The sequence below is a fragment of the Perca fluviatilis genome, chromosome 24 (assembly GCF_010015445.1).
Source record: "Perca fluviatilis chromosome 24, GENO_Pfluv_1.0, whole genome shotgun sequence".
In the NCBI taxonomy this organism is placed as follows: Eukaryota; Metazoa; Chordata; class Actinopteri; order Perciformes; family Percidae; genus Perca; species Perca fluviatilis.
In genome coordinates, this window is record NC_053135.1 from 12,449,401 (window position 1) to 12,472,278 (window position 22,878).

Here is a 22,878-nt window from a genome sequence, read left to right on the forward strand (position 1 = left end):
TCAGAATCAATTACATTGGTTGTTGTTGTTTCGTTTCTTTTTTAACAGGGCAAATTGACCTCAGCAGACAGAGAGGGTAAACGAAAGGCTTCACTCCTTTGCATTTGACTTGTTGTCCCCAACATTACTCATCACCTGGTCACTTTCACCCCTTTCACCCCCGCCCCCCCCCTTTCCCCCCCCCCATTTCAACTTGTTGTCCCAACATTACTCATCACCTGTCCTGTTTCACCCCTTTGCAACTCCCCCCCCCCCCAAACTCCTCCTATCAAGGCAGGTGAGACAGTCATTGGTATAAAGGTAGGCTAATGTGAAGCAATCAATCTTCTCTGCTCTGTGGCTGACAGAGTGAGTGGCGGAGGAAGGTTGCAATTTAAAAAGACACTTGGATTGACTGTTTTCATTGCACATTGCAACCATGGGACTGGGAGTAAGTATTGGAGCCTCTTCAAATGTTTTGGACTAGTTTCTTAAGGACGTTTTTTGGCCTCTTTATTTAAATGACAATGTATTTTGCAATTGTCAATTCATTTTGCAATTTTGTCATTCAATTTGAATATGCATTTTGGTATTGGCAATTTCATATGCACAGTGGCACTGCACTCCTCAACTCTGTTGAAATTATTTTTAACAAAAATTGGAATGAAAGCTCAATCAGTAGCATTTCATTTCGCCATGGTTTTTTGGTCTCTATTCAAATGGCAATGTATTTTGCAATTGTCAATTCAATTTGCAATTTCGTCATTCAATTTGAATATGAATTCTGCAATTGACAATTTAATATGCACGCAACGGTGCATTGAAAAGTTGAAAACGTTCTGAACTGGCCAGTTTCAGCTCGGCATCAGCTGATGGAGGCACCAAGCAACTCAGCTCGTCAAGTTGCCAGTGGCTGGTTTTAGAATATGGAAGTCAATATGGAAGTCAGCTGGTCAATATGGAAGTCAGCTGGTCAAGTCCGATACAACTAACTGTTTTATATCAATGAGTTACAAACTGTCAAATGGTCGAAATGGCAGAGTTTTGGACGGAGGCTCATGGAGCGCCTGCGAGCATGGTATATGGTTGATCGAGCTAGAGAGTGACTGAAGAGAGGGAGCGGCATCACTAGAAATGCAACTGTAGAAAGTTAAGATGCTAGAAATGATATATATCTACAAAAACCCTGAAACGTGGGAAGTTAGAACGGAAGTACAGAGAGTCATTGCCATGGAAATGTTACACCCTCTCTTCCTCGTATCCAACCTCGTATCATAGTAAATATTAGGTCTGAACTGAGCTTCTTCCCAGGCCATGTTAGCAAGAATGTATTATAAGAACATTTAGTTAGCAGCTTTTGACACTGCTCTTGCTCTTGTGTCTTATTTTGTTTCACTTTCTTCAATCCAGAGAGGGAAAGACGAGTACAAACTGGCGGCAACCACAGATGGTGGGCACAAGAAAGACAAGAAATCTCAAGGAAAGAAGGATATGGACGATTTGAAGAAAGAAGTTGACCTGGTGAGTACACACAAGATACACTTGAGGGATATATACGCAGCATTAACCACACAGACACACCTGGTCCTCACCTTAGACCACAGACAGGTGTAATGCTGCTCCCCCCCTGTTGCACATCATCCAACTCTTTTAGTCCTCCTGGTTTATTTTTCCCTCCTTGCTCACCTGTTGGGTGGGGGAGCAACACTGCGGTAACCGAAGAGACACTATTTCAGAGGTTAAAAACATGAATTTATTCTGATTTAGAAAATATAAACAAATCCAATACTAAAAAACTTAAACAAATGAAAGACAGGCACTGTTAATATGTGTCCTTAAAATGACCTAGCCACAGTCCAAATACCTCTATGGGTAATACAAATTGTTCATGATTACGAGTCCAGGGCTGATTCGGTGGTCCTGGACGAAAAATGCCTCGTCATTCAATACCAAACTTCAAAATCTAAGGAGCAAATCTCATCAGCGACAGTGAGCCAATAAGCATGCAGCATGCTTCAACCAAGATCTAATAATGCTGCTGATTAGCTGTCTATTGTTACACGTCGTAGAGACACGCTGAAAAACTCTGTTACTCGCAAAGACAGGGCTCACGTAATGTGTAATGTTGTACTTTTTTTAAAATTAATTTGTTCAGGAACCAGTATCAAAGTCACGGTATTGGTATCGAAAATATTTGTAACTATACCCAGCCCTAGTTGTTAGCACCTGGCAATGGACTTTATGCTGGCTGGGTTCGGATTGCTGTAATCACAGTGGCTGGCTGCTGGCTGGCTGCTGACTGGGGGCTGACTGGGGGCTGACTGGGGGCTGACTGTGGATGTGTCTCCGGAGCTGTTGTCCGTTCTCATCCCGACTGAAGTCTCTGAGTGCCGGGGGAGTGAGGCAGACAGACGTGGGTGTGCTAACCTACTAAATTAGCATTAGATTAGTCATCTATCTATACAGCTAACAAATCGTGGGTTAGCTCAGTGCCATGGTCAAAGCAATCATACTAAAAATAACTTGAGAGCGTGTTGAACAATGTTGTAACCTTATAACCACAGACAGGTGTAATGCTCCCCCCCCCAGGTCCATCGTCCCCCTTCCTCCGCTTCACACCGTCCAACTCTTTCTGTCCTGTTTTTTTTTTTTTTTTCCTTCTCCCGCTCACCTGTGGCCATCTTATATTTGTGGTTGGTCCCTCCTACTGACAACACCATAGGCTGGCTCAGGCAAGCCTCCACCTCTCATAGGTTAAAACCATGTGCATTAAACGAGTTCAGGGAAAAAAAAGGTCACATGCTGCCTCTAATCCTGCCGAGTAGGCTCCTCCCTCACATGGAAAAGTGCACAAGCCTTAAACTATCCTCCAGACTCAAGATTTTCTACTACTATTAGTTCTGGTGCAGGCAATTGGGGCATAATTAGTAAAAACATGCAAGATTAAAAAAAAAAAAACCACAACATATAAAATACCAGAGCAACAAGTTTAAAACACACTTTCACCCTGTGACACATGCATGGAAGTCTAGGTGGGTTTCCTGTGTAGAACAGTACCCCCAATTTCTACTGCTTCTATTGGGGCCTTTTCTCAGTCTGTATCTGTAGCTGGCTGAGGTCATTTCCCAAGAGCAGTGAGGCACTCTTGCTTTAAGTTCATCCCCAGGTCAACGAGAAAGGCTGATAAACCACTGACTAAAATGTACAATGGTCACATTTTATAGGCAGAAATACATTTATTAAAGGTGGTTATAGGTTTAATTTGTAACTTGAATGATTTATCCCATCTTAAGAACTTCTTCTTTCGTTCTTTAATTACTTCATGTTTATTGTGCAACAGCCTCTGCCCAATGTCACCCACCAGGTCACAGAGTGCTGCAGGTTATTAGGCAATAAAAATTCCCATCTAGATGACATATTGCTGATTTTTGTTCTCGGCACATCTTAACTAGATCTCAAAGTCCTGCCGGCCTGCTGAAGGACATCTCAATGCCATAGCAACCGTAACACCATTCCACCATAACCTCCCTAACTTAGCATATAATTTACTGCAATTAACAGCAGGCGGTGTCTTTAGTGTGTCTTCCAACTGCTGAAAGTGCATTGTGTCTTCAGAAAGTTTGACTTTGAGAACAAAAAAAAGGGGCAACAGTGATCTTCAGGTGTCAACTTTGAACCATGGTTGAAGAATAATAAACTATTGGGCAGTAGAAAAAAAATGTAGTTGGGTCTCCATGGAGCCAATGAAGCCGGCATGTTAATAATTATTGCACCATCATACAATTAACTGAGGCATCAAAGTACAGCTAAAAGACAGTGGTAACCATTGGCGATTTTAGACCCTTTTTAAATTTCATCTTGGGTGACATTGATTGCTCGCACCAAACAGTTTGAACCATGCAGACCTCTAAGGTTGTCTGGGACAGGTCTGCTTTTCTTTCCCCGGAGTCACAACTAAACGTGGAAAAGAAGCATTCAGTTTTATTTTATGCACCACATATCTGGAACAAACTCCCAGAAAACTGCAGACCTTCTGCAACTCTTGGCGTGCCATAACTAACTGAGCCCATGGCGGTTTAGCTCTTGGGTTTGGCTGCAAATGTTCAATCATCAGCCAACTCTAGTTTTACTCGAATGACTGCTTTGACTAATCTTAAAATCACACTGTATGGACCGGCATGCATCCATAATCTACCGGGTGAGCTAGAGGTCGCCCCAGATGACCGATTTTGCCTTGTCATCTTTATGTTCCCTGTGTCCCTCTGAACGACATGACAGGACCTTTTTTAATCCTCAAAGGAGATAAAATGACAGGGATTTTAGCTTGGTTTACGCAATGTCTCTCAATCTCTTTCTTTCTCGCTCTCTCTCTCTCTCTGTCTATGTCTCTCTCTCTCCTCTCTCTCTCTCTCTCTCTCTCTCTCTCTCTCTCTCTCTCTCTCTTTCTCTCCATAGGATGACCACAAGTTAACCTTGGATGAACTTCACAGAAAATATGGAACTGACCTGACCAGGGTGAGTACTCTGTGTGTGTGTGTGTGTGTGTGTGTGTGTGTGTGTGCGTGTGTTAGTTTTTGTGTGTTTGTGAGCCACAGAGGCACATAAGCCCAGAGGCCAGGGAACTACTTACTATGCACAGACAATTTTGCCTGTAAAAACTTTGCTACCACTCTGCAAATGGCAGACTAGTGAACATCCAGGCGCTCACTGTCAGCAGACTATTCTGGAAATGAATTGAACCGCTGCCTGTGAAAATCCCAGTTTATACAGTCTATGGTGAAAACCCAGCGTAAAGCACAGTGAGACTAAATGTATGTTTTTGTTGTTTTTTCAAAGTGTGCGGCAACCTGTGACAACTGCCCCACTCTCATTTCCAACCAATCATATAATTTGTCCTGTCCCGGCTGTTAGCGACCCAGGTCGTATGCAATTCACGTTACTATCGACCCTAGTGATACCCTGATCCAACCCACCTCCAACCCAAGTAGATCGAGGAGGGTTAACCCATTCAAACACACAGTCAACCTTGGTATAACAATGGTTGAGCCATTGGTGTGAAAGGGTATTACATTACACCTCACACCTAGCTCTTTTTTTTCTGTCAATCTGCCAGTCTGTCAAACCTATATTTTTTATGTCTATTTTTTAGGGTCTTTCCAACAGCAGAGCAAAAGACATCCTGGCCCGAGATGGCCCAAACGCCCTCACGCCTCCTCCCACAACGCCTGAATGGGTCAAGTTCTGTAAACAGGTAAGAGTCACATTTTCTGAGTTGAAATTCCAGTTTGGGACTGTGCAACATTTTCCGTGCAAAACAGGAAACCAGTGCAAATTCACTTTAATTCGATAAAGTTATGTAAAGTTATGACACTTGAATGTTGTTTAATCTCATTTCCAGCTGTTTGGTGGTTTCTCCATGCTGCTGTGGATTGGTGCGATCCTCTGCTTCTTCGCTTTCACTATCCAGACTATAACCGAAGATGAAGCAGCCAATGATAATGTAAGGAGGTATTTGTTAGTGTATGATATTAATAAAATAATTAATAGCACCAAAGATGAACTGACTAACAGTCTTTTTTCCCTCGCTGTAGTTGTACCTGGGTGTGGTGCTTTCCTCTGTCGTCATCATCAGTGCATGCTTTTCCTACTACCAAGAGGCCAAGAGCTCCAGGATCATGGACTCCTTTAAAAAAATGGTCCCACAGGTGAGATTCTCTTGACTTTTTGTACCTTCATGTACCTCTATGTCACAACTTTTTGAAACAGAAAACAGCGTAATTGAAAAGCTCATTTGGTTGCAATTATTTACAAAATAGCTCAAAATGTTGCTCATGTCATATTTAAGACAGTGACAAATGATAAAATATCAATGAATAGCCGTATTGCTTCATCAGCATTACCACACTGACTCGTTTTTCCATTTATCATCTGGTTTCTTGCTACTGTGAATAAAACCATCTATAATTCTGGTCGGAAATTGCCCTAAAAACCATATATTTCATGTTGGTTCTCGTAGCAAGCCCTGGTCATCCGTGAAGGCGAGAAGAAGATGATCAACGCTGAGGAGGTGGTGGTCGGAGATTTGGTGGAGGTGAAAGCTGGAGACAGGATCCCCGCTGATGTGAGAGTCGTCTCTGCTCACGGCTGCAAGGTCCGTACCTCAAAGACTTGTTTTTAATCTCGCTTATGGAGCAGTGGCTTCAAACAGCACATAAGATAATACATATGTATGCATTGTTATAGTTTAGTATATCTATACTTTAAGTCAATTGAGTCTTTACATTACATTAGTTAAATATCCATCATTCAGTGTTTTTTTTTCACATAAGGTTATTTCAAATTGGAGTACTCAATATCTATATAAATACATTTACACAATAAAAGTGTTCTGTGTTCTTCTTGCAGTAATTTTTAATTAATTGTTTTTCACTTTATTCAAAGCAAACAAACTTATAGTGAAATATAACCTGATTGTAAGGTATTATATTTACCTATACCACATGCATTTTACTTAACATAAAACTTGACCACTTATTGACTTGATAATTACATTATAATACCTTACAACAGTGATTATTTTGCATTATAAAAGGATTATAATATAAGTCATATTATAAGTCATAAAATGGTTTATGTGTTTTGATTATTGTTATAAAGCATTATGATTATTCACAAGTGCTTATAACTATACTTATATATACATCGCTATAAGCAGATTATAAACACATTATAAATGCGTTCATAATGCATTATAGACACAGAGTGACCAGCTATTATTGAGTATTATGATACTTGACCTTATAAGTCATTATAAAAATGCTTTATGATGTGTTATTATATATATATATTGTATTTAGTTATAAAACATTATGATTATTTATGAGTGCTTATAACTTTACATAAAGAGCATGATAAGCAACCAACTTTTGTTGGTCTTGTAGACATCATGTCATTTTCATTTCTCTGGATATCTATGGTATTTCATTCTTGCTTTACTTTTCACTCCTTCAGGTGGACAACTCCTCTCTGACTGGTGAATCCGAGCCTCAGACTCGTACTCCCGACTTCTCCAACGACAACCCTTTGGAAACCAGGAACATTGCTTTCTTCTCCACCAACTGTGTTGAAGGTAGAGACCTAACAAACACAGAAGTTGTGTAGACTTCTAAATAGATTCAAGTTAAATCCAAGTTGGAAGGAAATTAAACTTCAAAAAAGATTTCATGAAATTACAAAAGTTATAAAAGGGATGGGCAAATTTATGTAGACAATATACAGTAAGTTCATGGTTAAAAAAAGGAGTTGCTACCCCACTTTTTTCATCAAAAAATGTCATTTTTATCACAAAAAAAAAAATCTCTGGCTCTGTCCAGGTACTGCCAGAGGAGTCGTCATCAACACCGGAGACCGTACCGTCATGGGTCGTATCGCCTGCCTGGTTTCCAGTCTGGAGGGCGGCCAAACTCCCATCTCCATCGAGATAGCACACTTTATCAACATCATCACCGGCGTGGCCATCATCCTGGGTGTTACCTTCTGTGTCCTCTCACTCGTCCTTGGGTATGGCTGGCTGGAAGCCATCATCTTCCTCATCGGTATCATTGTGGCCAACGTGCCAGAAGGTCTACTGCCTACTGTCACTGTGAGTTTTTCTGGCCGAGTCTCAATCTATCATTAGTTGATGCAAAGACATATATAATAAAAAAATAAAGATATTATAGCTATGAACACTTGATTTCTGTCTCTAGGTGTGTCTGACCCTGACCGCTAAGCGTATGGCGAAGAAGAACTGCCTGGTGAAGAACTTGGAAGCTGTCGAGACCCTGGGCTCCACCTCCACCATCTGCTCCGACAAGACCGGCACCCTGACCCAGAACAGGATGACCGTGGCCCACATGTGGTTCGACAACCAGATCCTCGAGGCCGACACCACAGAGAACCAGAGTGGGGCCTCCTTTGACAGGAGCTCTGCGACCTGGGCTGCCCTGGCCAGAATCGCCGGACTCTGCAACCGTGCCGTCTTCCTGGCAGAGCAGACCACCGTACCCATCATGAAGGTGAAAAGCTTGTAATAATAAACATGTAATATCTGATCACCACAAAAGAGTCTAATCAACTCACCAGTGGAGTAAAATATACCAATAACATTGGCTTTTGGTGTAACAAAAAACATCTTTTGTAAAAAGGTAAAAGAAAAAAAAAGCACAGAGCAGAATTAACCCTCATCAACTCATAGAATATTTGTCCTCCTTAAAACATGTTGAACTGGATACAAGACCCAGATGAATCCTGAGATGCGGTGACTGTGTGGGAGGTGACTTGCCCTTATAACTTGGCAAGAAACGTTTTGGATACAACAAAATCAGATAGAGCTATACTGCGCTACAAATCTTTATAAAAATCCCTTAACATAATTATTTTCAGCAGTATGTAGCTGCAGCTTTAGAAAGAGGTGGCCACACAGACCCATCGATTTATTTCTCAATGAGTACTGACAAGTTTTTTTTTCTCAAACTCAAACTGCATAGTTAGGAACAGGATGAAATGAGGTAGAGAAATTGGTTACCAAATATTTGAAATTTTGGTAGAGGAGATTTCCATCATTCTTCAAATTGTGAATATTGTATTGTTGAATTGATCATTGAAATGTAAAGTGGCTATGAGGATTGATTCTAGCGGCCCCTTTGGACAAAAGCGGTAGTGTTTTTACCACACCTGCTGTCGTAAAGGTCTTTTTTAGCAAGTGCTGGCTGGTGCTGTATTACCCACTGTATTGCTAAGTTAACGTTACCGGGACAGTATATAGTTGCGATGAATGTTTTGCTCAGAAAATAATCTACATAAGGGAATACGTTACTGATGCATCGTTGCTTTTCAAGTGTTGCATACGGTAACTTAGCCTACTTTGGATGTATTGTGAGCTAAACTGAGCACCAAATGGAAGGGGGACATTATTTCATGTAGGCTTCTAACGTACAACCACATCGCATTGTAAAGTTATTTTATGATTGAAATGGTCATATTACATACCTGTCTAGGAGGAAGATGGCCTATTCAGGGTCAGTTTTGAATTCTTTACAATCCCGTAATTTCAATTGTCTCCATATGTTGAAAGCCCTAGCAGTGTCTGTCAAAATCCAACTTTGTGGTGCGCCTGGGTAGCTCACCTGGTAGAGCGCGCACCAATATACAGAGGCTCAGTTCTTAATGTTACGGCACTTTGCTGCATGTCATTTCCCCTCTCTCTCCCCTTTCATGTCTAAAGCAGTCCGGTCAAAAATAAAGGCCTAAAAAAATGCCAAAAAAAATCCATCTTTCTCTTTGCTAAAATCCTCAGAGGGATGTAGCTGGTGATGCCTCAGAAGCTGCCTTGCTGAAGTGTATTGAGCTGTGCTGTGGATCCGTTCGCGGCATGAGAGACAAATACCCCAATATTGCTGAGATCCCCTTCAACTCCACCAACAAATACCAGGTAAACAATCCACAGAGTTCCCCATAGCTTTCAACTTTGTTCAACGTGTATATGGAAAAGGTTCAACCTGTCTATGACAGACAAAGTCATGCAGATTTTAATCGCAAAAAAACTTGCAAACGTAGTATTGTAAGATACTTGCAGTGGTATCGGAGAGAAATGTTGATTTACGCCCTCTAGTGGTTGGGTTTTTCTCCATCGACCAGTTTTTTTTATAAATGAGCTTACTAGCATACTTAAGAATAAAATTGGGATTGAATTTTTTAAATACAATCTTTCCATTGTCCAAAAGCTCTCCATTCACAAGAATTCAACTCCTGGAGAGACCAAGCACCTGCTGGTGATGAAAGGTGCCCCAGAGAGGATTTTGGACCGCTGCTCCACCATCATGATGAACGGCAAGGAGCAGCCTCTGGACGAAGAGATGAAAGATGCTTTCCAGAATGCCTACGTTGAGCTGGGAGGACTTGGAGAGAGAGTTCTGGGTACAACATAGCTCCATTCTACAGCTACATCCTTATGTCTTTAACTAGTGTGTCGAGAAACAGTGATCTGTGAACTGTGAACTGATGACGAGCATTTTCTTCCCGTCTTACTCAGGTTTCTGCCATTTCAACCTGCCTGATGACCAGTTCCCAAAGGGCTTTGATTTTGACGCTGATGAGGTGAACTTCCCCACTGAAAACCTGTGCTTCGTCGGCCTCATGTCCATGATCGACCCTCCTCGTGCCGCTGTGCCTGATGCTGTCAGCAAATGCAGGAGTGCTGGAATCAAGGTATGTAACTGTAGTCTTTTTAGGTGTACAGCAGTGGTGTAGTCTAATGCATTGTAGTGGGTTTACTATACTGTATATTGGCCAGAATCTGCCTTGGGGGTGGGGGGCATATCATAGTAGGGGGTCTGGGTGTCCTCCCCTAGGAAGGTTTTGAGCACACACAACTTAATTTTCTGTATTCTGATACACTTTTATGCACCAATTTACAGTGGAAATACCTTTATTAAGCCTATGTGAAGAAGAAAAACACAGATGACAATTCAAAATATATCAAAATTACAATGCAAAGTATGTTGTTGCGTGTCATTGGGCATTTTTAAGTGGGTATATGGAAATCCTGGAGCTTTCTTAGTGGGTATACTGCGTATACCTGCGTATCACGTAGACTACACTGCTGGTGTACAGTACATGTATCTATAATTTCAAGACCAAAACCACAATCATGTCTGTGTTAATACTTAACTTCTTCTCCCTTAGGTTATCATGGTTACAGGTGACCATCCCATCACAGCCAAGGCTATTGCTAAAGGTGTGGGTATCATCTCTGAAGGCAACGAGACAATTGAAGACATTGCTGCCCGCTTGAATGTGCCAGTCTCAGAAGTCGACCCCAGGTTAGTACACTTACTTAAGCTTAGTTCTGATTGTTCTGATGGCACTAAATATTAATAATAAGAATTTTTGGCAGATGAACACCATGCTGACAATTATTTACATGAGCAGGAGCAGCAGTTCTTCCTAATACTTGTATTTAGGGGTGGGGGAAGAAATTGATACAGCATGGCATCGCATGTTTTCTGTCGCAACAATGTATCGATACACAGATGCCAGCTATCGATCTTCTACTACATTAACTGCATGTGAGAATTTAACATTTTGGTACTAGAATAATAAAAGAAATAATAAAATGAGAAAAGTGAGATCAACAAAGAGAGAAATGTATCTTTTTAGATAAAACAGATCTTGACAAAGTTTTCCTTTGGGGACATAATGAAGTTGGAACAAAGGTAATAATTTGAAATAAATCACAAAATATCGCAAAATGTTTATAATCGCAATGATATCGTATCATCGTATCGACATTAGTATCGTGATATAAGTATCGTTATAATACCATATCGTGAGGCCTCTGGTGATTTCCGCCCCTTCTTATACTAATACAGCAACATTAAATCAGCGTTGACTAACAAGGCTCTGAAATCTACTCAGCCAAAAAGGCTTTTGCCATTAATTCACTGCAGACAAATACATCTAGGGAGTCTCTGAGCTGATGGCTTAACTCTTCATCAGCCGGTTTAGTTTGTTCAGATCACAGTCATGCTGCAGAAATACTGTCACCAAAAAGCTGGGAACCCAAGAATTAATTTGACATGCAGCTCAGCACTCATGTAGTCATAAATCATAAATTAAAAACAACATATATAAATTAATTGATTAATTAATTAAAATAAATTGTGAAATGCTTAGTACATTGTGATATGCCTTTATGATGGCCATTCCCATGCTCACTTATGACCTAAAAGTTGTTTCATCAATATTTGGGTTGATACCATTTGTTACACAGATTTGGTGCACAATTTAACCATTTTTTACCACTCAAGAATTAGTATAAATCGTTTAAATTTCCTCCAAAATACCACATTAAGACCAAGACCTTAAGGAACACCATGGCGATTGGATGGGGATCACTTATCGCTTAAATGACGATTATGAGAATGTATAAAATCATTTAACTGATTAAAAAGTTACAAAACGTTACTTAAAAATGGCAGATGGTATATTGGTCTGTAATTATTGAGTACTATAATATCTGTATTTCTCTTTAGAAGGGGTTTCACCATGGCAGTTTTAAAAGCAGTAGGGCAGACACCCATCTGAATGAGTGAGAATAAATCACAATGGTCAGTAAATCATAAATCGTATGTGCATGGGATCTAAAAAATAGGTTGCTGGTTTCAATTCAATTCCATTTTATTTATAGTATCAAATCATAACAAGAGTTATCTCAAGACACTTTACAGATAGAGTAGGTCTAGACCACACAAACATAATTTACAAAGACCCAACAATTCCAATAATTCCCCCAAGTGCAAGCATTTAGTGCAACAGTGGCGAGGAAAAAGATCCTTTTAGGGACAAACCTTGAGTTTAAATTGAGTAATAACTTTACCAAGCATGTCAGCATCAACCAGGACAAAGAGCTGGCCCAAGGCAAACCTGAGCCAATCCTACAAAGGGTTGGTAGATGAATGTGACATCAATAAAGAGAAGCAGAGTTAAGGAGGGGTGCGGTGTCTGCAGGTATACACCCACCTATGTCGCTCTAGGTGTTCTCTGACAACTCTGCATTCTGGGAGCACAGTTTTCTAGTGAGGCAATAGGGTAGTAAGGGTACTATGAGCTCTTTAAAATATGATGGTGTCTGACCATTAAGAGTTTTGTAGGTCAGGAGAAGGATTTTATATTCAATCCTGGATTTTACAGGAAGCCAGTATGAATATCTCTTTTCTTAGTTTGTGTCAGTACATGTGCTGCAGAATTCTAGATCATTTGGAGAGTCTTAAGGGACTTGTTTGAGCAACCTGATAATAAGGAAATACAATAGTCCAGCCTCGAAGTAACAAATGCATGGACAATGTTTTTGCATAATTTTAAGGCAGAATGTGCCTAATTTTGGCAATGTTATGCAGGTGAAAAAAAAGCAGTTCTTGAGATTTGTTTTTTGTGAGCGTTATTTATAAATATATATATATATATGTCTTGAGATTTTGTCCTTAATGCATGCTTGAAGTTGAACTAACTGACTGGTTTGATTGAAAGATATAATTGGGTATCATCCCCATAACTGTGAAAGTTAATCAAGTGTTTCCTGATAATATTGCCTAGAGGAAGCATATATAAGGTGAATAGAATTGGTCCCAGCACAGAGCCTTGTGGAGCACCATGGCTATCTATAGCGTGCCTGGATGCTTCATCGTTAACTTAGCAAACTGAGATCAATATGATTGGTCAAGGTTGATAGGAGAAAAGCAGTCAAAATATATGTCAGTTCTTAAAGCTGTTTCTAACGGTCCTGCATTTAAAGGCAAACCGGAACAAGTTGAGGCAAGTGGTGATGAATTTTGATATGATGATTTGATATGATGAAATAAATTATTGAAGAGCTGGGGGTGTCACTATTACAGGGGGAGCTAGTGGTGCTATGATGCCTAGTGATGAATGTACCTGGTAGTCAATTACATTAATGATGTGGATAATGAGTGTCAGTGATCAGTTGCATGCTAATTGTTCATGTTATTTAAGTAAGCAAATTAAGATTTATGCCATCAGGTTTGGCGCTCCCACAAAAGATTAAAATTGTCAATAAATACAGCACTATGCTCCCGGCAGACGATCGAGAGCCATGTGTGGAGGCTCGGGAGCCTGAAGAAGCATCCTATTCCGCAACCTAGCGAGGGCACTAGTCCAGAGCTAAAGATATTCAGTCTGGAGTCTTTTAAAATGACAAAGAGTTGGTTAAAAAAAACAGTTTAAATCTCCAACTGTTGCCTCCGGATATCATTGGCCTCCAGTATCTCCGGTATCCTGGCAGAGATGTTGTATACAGTAGCGCTAGGGAAACACAGGGGGAAAGTTGTGGAGGATTGCGTATTGACATGCCTCACAATGGAATCCCCTATGATGAGGGTTGTAAGCTCAACGTGGACTGGAAACCAGGCGGGTGGATGTAGCAGCTGTTGGTACATTATTGAGGACAGAGGGACGAGCAGCTGCTCTGGAGTTGGTCCTGTCGGTGCAGGTGCAGCAGGCAGGCCATTTTTGTCCCGGGCTGCGGTGTAGGGACCTAGTGAGAGGAGGAAAATCCTGTTCATCCAACACTGAGAACTGAGGCAGATGTCTTGAGCTGGAGGTGGACCAGTAGGTGATTTGCCTCCGTGTTGAGCCCAATAAGCCCAATGAACCATCGTCCATGGTGCTGATTGTCCCGGGGTGGAGCACAGTACAGTCTCGGTCCTGGCTCCCTTTTGCAACCACTGGTCTTCAGTATGTGGATGAGCCAGCTTTGTCCATTGAACCATGTCATCCAAGTTTCCACTGGCAGTCTCAAATGCAGCTGCTAAGGTGCTGCGGCACTAGATTACCATGGAGTCCATGAGCCACTCCTCCTTACCAAACTGGGAGCAACTGGAGAGGTGAATGCTGGCATGATAAAAGTGCCCAGGTTTAAAAATCCTCCATAAAAGGGACTGGCTAGCTTAGCTGCTAGGCTAAAAACAAACCTTGCTGTGCTAGCAACAGTGCAGAGTTGGCTGTTGGCAGTCTGTGTACAAGAAGGTCCCAGACGTCTGAGAAGTAAAAGCTTGTTCCAGTTAAAACGCGTAGATAAAAAAAATAGGAACTTAAAAAGTGCACCAAAAACAAATTGGTGTGGTGTCTATTTTCGAAAGAATTTCCTGTTTCCACATGATTTTCTTTTTGCATTGCCCTGATTATATCCCATTCTCAATTTACCTCTCAAAAACAGGATGTGGGATTACAACCATTTCCTAATGCTGCTGTGATTTCCTCTCCAGGGATGCCAAGGCCTGCGTTATCCACGGGGGTGAGCTGAAAGACATGAGCTCAGAGATGCTTGACGATGTGCTGAAACACCACACTGAAATCGTCTTCGCCAGAACCTCCCCTCAGCAGAAACTTATCATTGTGGAAGGTTGCCAGAGACAGGTCAGCGTCAAAGAAAATTTAAGACAATTTCACAGACACACATTGGGATTAAAAGCTTTCAGAAATGTCTAATCGTAGATTTTTTGTTTCTTAAATTTTGTAGTGAACATTCTAAAACATCTTACTTCTCTCTGCAGGGAGCCATTGTGGCTGTGACAGGTGATGGTGTGAACGACTCTCCAGCTCTGAAGAAGGCCGACATTGGTGTCGCCATGGGGATCGCTGGATCTGACGTCTCCAAGCAGGCCGCTGACATGATCCTGCTCGACGACAACTTTGCCTCCATTGTTACTGGAGTGGAAGAAGGTAAGACTTACACCAAGGCTTAAATGTGGAATACAGACTGCAAAAAGCATTGATGTAAGTGCTTGATTTTCCTTTTAATATTAATTTCTAAATGATTTTGTCAGGCCGTCTGATCTTTGACAACTTGAAGAAGTCCATCGCCTACACTCTGACCAGTAAAATCCCTGAGATGTCACCCTTCCTCTTCTTCGTCCTCGTCGACATCCCTCTGGCCCTGGGAACCGTCACCATCCTCTGTATTGACCTGGGAACTGACTTGGTGAGTTTTTTAAATTAGGGGATAATAGGTAATCTTATTTCTTACTGTAACAGTTTTTCATCATAGGAAAGTCTTTTTAAACTCAAATGTGTGTGACAAAGAGATTGAAGATACTTCGCTGACTGATGTTTTTCCATTTTTTATTTTCTTATTATCTCCCAGGTCCCTGCCATCTCCCTGGCTTATGAAGAAGCTGAGAGTGACATCATGAAGAGACAGCCCAGAGACCCCAAAACCGACAAACTGGTGAATGAAAGGCTCATCAGCATGGCCTATGGACAGATCGGTAAGCGTACCTAATGGTACCTAAATTATATTTAGGTGACAGAAATGATTGTTGTTATTTTGTGCTTTTCTATAATGTCGAATCTTTTCCAAAAGACCCATCAAAGTGCTTTTCTTCTCTGTTAGGTATGATGCAGGCCGTGGCTGGCTTCTTCACATACTTTGTGATCCTGTCTGAAAATGGTTTCTTCCCCTTGTCACTGCCTGGGATCAGAATGCTTTGGGACGACAAAGATTTTAATGACATGGAAGACAGCTATGGACAGCAGTGGGTCAGTAATGCTCATGCTCACATTTTCAAGGGAAGAACAGAGGAGGAAAGTGAACTAATCTTTTTAAATGTTGTATTCACCAGACATACGAGAGCAGAAAGGTCCTAGAGTTCACATGTCACACAGGTTACTTCGCCAGTATTGTGGTGGTCCAGGTGGCCGATCTGATCATCTGTAAGACCAGGAGGAACTCCATCCTGCAACAAGGAATGAAGTATGTATAAAGACATAGAAGACCTTTTGGGTACAGACAGTGACTTCAAAACATGTGTTGTCTTACACGATAATGTGTAGTGTATTTGTGTAGTCTGACCTTTGTCTTTAATATCTTATATTTCAGTCGGTTTATTAGACAACAACATAGTCAAAAGTTTCGATAACACGCCAAAACATCTAAGAGTGAATTGTTTATATATAATTATAATTAGAGCTTCAAGAGTTGTCATTATAACATTAATCACAGTGTAGAATGATCTCAGGTTAATAAAGTAACACATATTAGTTGAATTGTTCTAACAGTGTTGACTCTTTGCTTCCACAGGAACCGTGTCCTCATCTTTGGTCTATTTGAGGAGGTAGCTCTGGCTGTCTTCCTGTCATATTGCCCAGGCACAGACCTTGCCCTCAGAATGTATCCTCTCAAGTGAGTAAAACACACACACAACCTTCTATACACGTACTATTTTCACTAATAAATTATACTGAATTTACACAACTAAAATGGTCTAATTTTCCATCCAAATGTTTGCAGGTGAATCTTTGAGGACAATATGCATTAAGTTTATCCTTATTAAAGTTGTCATCCATGACATTATTTCTTTCTGTTAATTTATTTAAACATTTAAACATTAACTGCACTTTAGGCTTCCTGCCAACATTGTTTTCCTTGTATTCCCCAATGACGTTTAGGCCAGTGCTGTTTTAGCTTTATTATCTTGTTACAAAAGGTGGATATTATCTAGTGTCACTGATCAATTTCAAAGGCAGAATGAAGCAGAAGCGCTACAGTAACAGTTTTCCCACCAGAGACCAATAGAAAGCAGTAAAAGCAAGTTTGACTCATTAGCTCAGAAAGTTTCACAAGCAGCCGAAATCTCCTCGTTATTGTTTAAATGTAAATAGACTGCATTTATATAACGTTTTTCTTGTCTTAACAACTACTCAAAGTGCTTTTACATAGTACTGGCACCATTCACCGTTCATACACACATTTACACACAGGTGGCCAAGGCTTATTACTAAAGAAAGTGCAACATTTGCCGAAATTTGCAGTATTTTCAGCAAATGTTCAATCAATTAAACATAAATATTTTGCTAAAAAAAACAGTTGACAATATTTTGAGTATTTTCTTTTGCTTTTTAGCCCACAATTTATAGAAAGGAATAAGCTTAATTGTAAATCTCCATGTGATGGTCTGTATGCTAAATCTCTGTGTCGTACCTTAGGTTTGGTTGGTGGTTCTGTGCTGTCCCCTATGCCGTCATCCTCTTCTTTTACGATGAAGGCAGAAGATATATCCTCAGACGCTACCCAGGCGGTAAGACCTTTACTCACTCTTCTTTTTGCCTTTTGAGGCTTTTGTATCACACATTTTCTGTGTGTGTGTGTGTGTGTGTGTGTGTGTGTGTGTGTGTGTGTTCTTGTTTAACTATATTCGTGGGGTCCAACAACCGGGAGTCCATTATACTTGTGGGGTCCCGACAGTTTGTGGGGCCAAAATGCTGGACCCCACAAGTATAAAGAGCTGTTTGAGGGTTAAGACTTGGTTGTAAGATTAGGGATAGAATTAGGTTATGGTTAGGGTGAAGGTAAGGGTTAAGGTTAGGCATTTAGTTGTGATGGTTAGAGTAAGGGGCTAGGGAATGCATTATGTCACTATAAGGTCCCCACAAAGATAGTGCCACAAACGTGTGTGTGTGTGTGTGTGTGTGTGTGTGTGTGTGTGTGTGTGTGTGTCCATGTTTAATGTGCAACAATCAAAAAAATTTGGGGATTTATTTTAACAAAGCTTTTTCCACTGTGTAGATGGCCCAATGCTATTTTTGAACCTGGGCTAAATTAAGTTTTACAGTTTCACTCAAAAGTGGAAACCATTATTATAGCTAAGTGATTTTTGGCCTTCTGTGGGACACATATAGCCGACGGGCGACTGTTGACAGAAAACCCTGTCGATATGATCAGTCGCGTCCCCGAGGTCCAAAAAACTGCCACAGAACAGACCAAAAAGACGAGAGGAGACAAGACGTAATACATCTCCATAACAGCAGGCGGCGCTAATCTGTAATGTTGCCCAAGAAATGAAAACCGGCAGCTGATTGGACGAACGCGTCACATGGGTTTGTTTTTTTCCGGATATTGAGAGCCAGACTGTCATGGCGGCCGTTCAGAATACGAGCTCATATTGTACTAAAATAGTTCACTGAAACGTGTTTCTGAAAACATTTTAAGCGAGAAATAGGCCATGCAGTTGCTGAATCTGTCTTCATTTCAGCTCAACAAAGGTCAGTTTAAAAGATTTTCATCAGATTTTGAGAGACTGTAGTCACCTCATTCCGCTCGTCATTTCCGGGTGAGTCCCGATTTCGATGGCACGGGACACACTGAACAGATTTGAGTCACTGACCTCGCCAGACTGTCCCACGGCCGATAATCGGGTTAATGTGTCCCGGGCCTTAGATCCACCAAGTCATCCCTTCTTTTAATTTGTCTGTGAAAGACAAAAAGGAGAATTTAGACCCCAAATGTGAGGCAAAACCTCCCAAAACATCTGTCCCTAATTCTGTCTCTTTTGGTTTCTAGGTTGGGTGGAAAAGGAGACATACTACTGACACAACAAGATACAAGTTATTTACTGTCATGTTACATATTTGTCTGAGATTTTACTCAGACCCAAAAGACACAAAGCATGGATGAATAAATATAGATGTATTGATATCAATGTATTGATCTATATGTCATTCATAATAAAACATTTTCTGTACCGTTGTAAATTAAGGCTTTTTTTTTGTGCCACACTTTAGTTATTGCTTCTCTGACAAGTAAAGGCTAAAAACAGCATTTTAGGGATTTGATGCAGGATGTTTTTCAAGGTTCAATAGATATGTACCAGTGAGTCAGGTCCGGTGACCCATGCAGTGGGATTGTCCACCTCAACAGTAAAGTAAACTTTAGTTCAGGAGACAGATTTGATTCGAAGAGGGTGGGCATGAATTTAAAATAACGCAATTATGATGAAGAGAGAAAGAATTATCCACACTTCACAGAGCAAATGGGATATTTTAGGGCGCTTTAATAACCAGCATGAACAGCTCACATACAACAGATCCTACATTGAAAACCAACAGCTCCAAATGGTGCATTAAAAATGTAAAATTAAAATCAATGTGTGTTAGATTAGCTGTGTATACTTGTGACTGATTAAATAACTGATCATCACTATCAAAATCAGCTACTAAACTGTTTAAAAAACAACAGCTTTTTAATCATTATTTTCCCAGGATTTGAGCTTTACTTACCAGATATTAAAGGAAGGTTTGTTATCTATTTCCAATATAATTTTTTTTGTATATTGTGTGAAATGGTCTTTACACCCCAACAGCAATACAAAGTCTTTATGGGCTCTGAAAAAGTCATCTCTGGCTGCTGTAATCCTGTAAAAAGAAGCCCACCAAACACTGCCTCGCGGTCCGCTTGGAAAGAACCAATGAAATGCCTCCTTGTCCCGCTGCGAGCCAGAGCTCAATGCACATAGATGCTTTCCAGAGTTACTTCAAGTCTACTGGAGAATGGAGGACAAAACTCAGCCAAAGTGGCCTCTACCTGCCATGGTTTCCTTCTTTCTGTTGGACAGGTACGTTTTTGTTTTGTTTTTTGGGGGAGGGGGTGGGATTAATTGTTTACAAGAAATGTCTTGTTCACGTCTGGGTGTGGGGGGAGCCCCGAGGGCAAGGGGAGGTTTCCCAGGGGAGATGCTACTTTCAAATCTTGCTGGCTTTTTAACATTACCAACCCTGCCTTTAAGGATAAGCATGTCAGAGCTGTGTGTGTGTGTGTGTGTCTGTGTGTGTGTGTGTGTGTGTGTGTGTGTGTGTGTGTGTGTGTGTGTGTGTGTGTGTGTGTGTGTGTGTGTGTGTGTGTGTCCATTCTCTCAAGAGCCAATCTGCCATGATGTTGTTTGCTATGTATTGCCCTGTTGACTACTAATGCAAAGAGGCCCTCAGTGAAAATCAACTGAGCCTACTCTAGTGCTGTATCTACTTTCTTTTACCTTGCTTATTATTAAGGCCCCTTCTCTCTCAACTCCTGTGGGTGTGGGTGTGTGTGTGTGCATACACAGCATCGTCATACCAACCAGCTCTCAGTTGGCCTTCTTCACACACACACACTTAGGAAACACTTGAGCTTGTAGGCAGAATATTACCAGAAAGTTTTGGATTGCCTTAGTGAAAACTGTGCATGCTGCCCTATTCAGGTTGAACCAGCAAATCAGGTTATTTTCCTTCCGACTTCACAGGTGACGTCTTTTACAGCAGAGGGTGCTAGTATGAAAAAGGCAGCGAGAGTCTGCAGACAAAGGATGGAGGGATATCGAGATAATAGGAGGGAAGCGAATGAGTATGGAATATTGGCATTTTGTAGCGCACATTTTCAAGACACGTAATTAATCATCTAACTATGATTTGAAAGCTGTTGTGTGTGGCTTTGGTTAATTTTTCTGATGAATTGTCATGCTGGTAACAATTCAGTTGAGATGAAGCGAGCGGCTGGAGAGAGAAAGAGGCTGCAGACAGACACATAACATTCTCAATGTGTGTGCGTGTGTGCTAATGTGTTTGAATAGAAGGCGTGGTCGCTGTGAAGCTAAAGATCCTAAAAGGTCTTTAAGGTCCTACAAGGGTTCGCACACAGCCACTGACATGATGGAATGTGAAGCACATGTTGTTAGTTAGCATTCCAATGATTTTGATGTGTAGTGCCATGAGAAACTGCACCACAGACCAGTTTCCATTGTGTTCTGTCGTCTTGTGGCGAGCTGCAGCCATTATCTGAGCGGATACACAACGCTGTGTGTGAGAGGAAAAGTGGATTTGATTTTGGGGATGAAATTATCCCCTTAAGGTTTTTTTCTCAACCTTTCTCCCTCAATCTATCTCTTACTTTAGTCTATCTTTTCAACATTTTTTTGTTCCTCTCTCACTCAGAATTCCTATTCTCCACCCGTGCTATTTTACAATCTTCCCCCCCTCCTTTCTCCTCATTATTGTATGATAACACCCCTCCCCCCTCCTTCCTGCATAGTCTAGTGACTATAAACAGTAGAAAGTTTACTACAAACACATCCAACAACCCCAGCCCCCCCCCCCTCCTCCTCCCTGCGATTTTCAATGGGCAGGAAGAGCACTCCTTGGTTTCCATACTTCAGGGTCATGGGCAAAAGATTGCAGCCAAACACAAACAACAATAACAAAAAAAAAGATGGGAAATAGTGTATCATCTCCTGCACAAAATAAATATACGTCATACTTATTTTGGGCTTTTAGCTTTTCTGTACCAACTTCATGGCCAGTTGGAAAAAACCCACTCTGTCTGTTCAAGGACACAGTAATGTCCAGAGCATTAGGTGGCTCAATCATTCATTTAAAACACTCTCAGTTCAACGTCATGGCTTTGCTTTTAGATCTCTGCTAACCACAGGAACACTGAAGTAGGGCTTACAATTGTGGCTGCTCGACCAATAAAATAAGTATCAATATCCACTTCCTGGTTTTGTAACAACGGATCTTTGCCCAAGTTGGATAGGGAAACCCTAAATCTCACCTGAACTCTTTTAGAGGACTCAGCACTAATTGAATCTCAAATCTGATTTCGGTGTGTTTCTCAGGATGATCAACGTATATTAATCCTGCAAAGGACCTTCTTAAGCTCACTTTAGTGTCGCAGCAATGGGACTCGATGCTAAACACGAGGGTTTAAGCATTATGAAAGACATTCCAGTCTTAGTCTTTTCACTTTTTCCTGAGGTGGGTGGATTTCAGAATCAATGACAAGGTCAGGGTTTGTTGAGAGGGAAAACTAAAGGCTCAGTGGATTCCTCCCTTTGCATTCCACTTGTTATCTTTTAGCATTTAGTCCAACCTCTTTTTCCCAAGCGGGTCTTGGAAAAAGAAAAAAGAAAAAAAAGAAGTCAGTTTTAATCAGCTTCTCACCTTTTCCTCTTTCATTCTTTGTTATGTAAATGCGCTTTCAGCTTTGGCCACTCAGTCACCCGCGGAACTCTACTTTCACCTTTCTACGTCTGCTTTTAGCTCTATGTGTCTCTCGTTCACTTTTCCACTACCTTGCCTTTTTTTAGTCCGTCTCTCTGTTTGTAGTGTAAACTAAGCACACAGACAGTACACACAGGGATCCACCGAAAGGGGTGTGGCCGTTTGGTTGTCCACTTACTTGCTGCGAGGAAAGGTCGAAATTAATGGAGGAAAAAAAAAAAAAAAAAGAAGAAGAAGAAGAAGAGGAATGGATTGAGGAAGGAGAGTAAATGAGTAAAGAGTGAAAGAAGAGGACGGGAAGCGATGAGAACAAAACAGGGAAGTTGAGCAAGATTTACCCCTCCCCTTTCTCCCTCCCTCCTACCCCCACAAGTGCCTCCCTCTTCCAGTAACCCCTCCCTCCTCCAGTAACACCTACTCCCCCCCACACCCCCCCCACCCCCCCAACACTGCTCCTCACCTGTCCTGTTTCAACCCTTTCCACTCTCCCCCCCCCCCACCCACCCTTCCCCTCCCCCTCCCAAACTCCTCCTATTA

The 22,878-nt window shown here is 41.2% G+C and overlaps 1 protein-coding gene across 1 annotated transcript; it reads left to right on the forward strand.

Annotated features, from left to right (window-relative positions):
• The first annotated feature begins 323 nt into the window (after positions 1-323).
• LOC120554057 (sodium/potassium-transporting ATPase subunit alpha-1-like) lies at positions 324-19,065 on the forward strand. The gene is made up of 23 exons (XM_039792654.1): positions 324-430; positions 1,390-1,500; positions 4,435-4,494; positions 5,129-5,230; positions 5,378-5,479; positions 5,571-5,684; positions 5,996-6,130; positions 6,991-7,108; positions 7,353-7,621; positions 7,728-8,036; positions 9,317-9,451; positions 9,744-9,936; positions 10,052-10,227; positions 10,705-10,841; positions 14,802-14,952; positions 15,090-15,258; positions 15,363-15,517; positions 15,680-15,803; positions 15,929-16,074; positions 16,158-16,288; positions 16,616-16,717; positions 17,521-17,612; positions 18,875-19,065. Exons 1-23 carry the CDS (start codon positions 419-421, stop codon positions 18,901-18,903), a joined length of 3,072 nt encoding a protein of 1,023 aa, XP_039648588.1. The 5' UTR covers positions 324-418; the 3' UTR covers positions 18,904-19,065.
• Positions 19,066-22,878: the final 3,813 nt, after the last annotated feature.

What these genes read in the sequence shown, in the direction of transcription:
- LOC120554057 (XM_039792654.1), top strand. An exon ending in CCACCGTACCCATCATGAAG is followed by an intron (nt 8,037 to 9,316) that starts GTGAAAAGCTTG and finishes TAAAATCCTCAG; the next exon opens with AGGGATGTAGCTGGTGATGC. An exon ending in TGGAAGGTTGCCAGAGACAG is followed by an intron (nt 14,953 to 15,089) that starts GTCAGCGTCAAA and finishes TTCTCTCTGCAG; the next exon opens with GGAGCCATTGTGGCTGTGAC.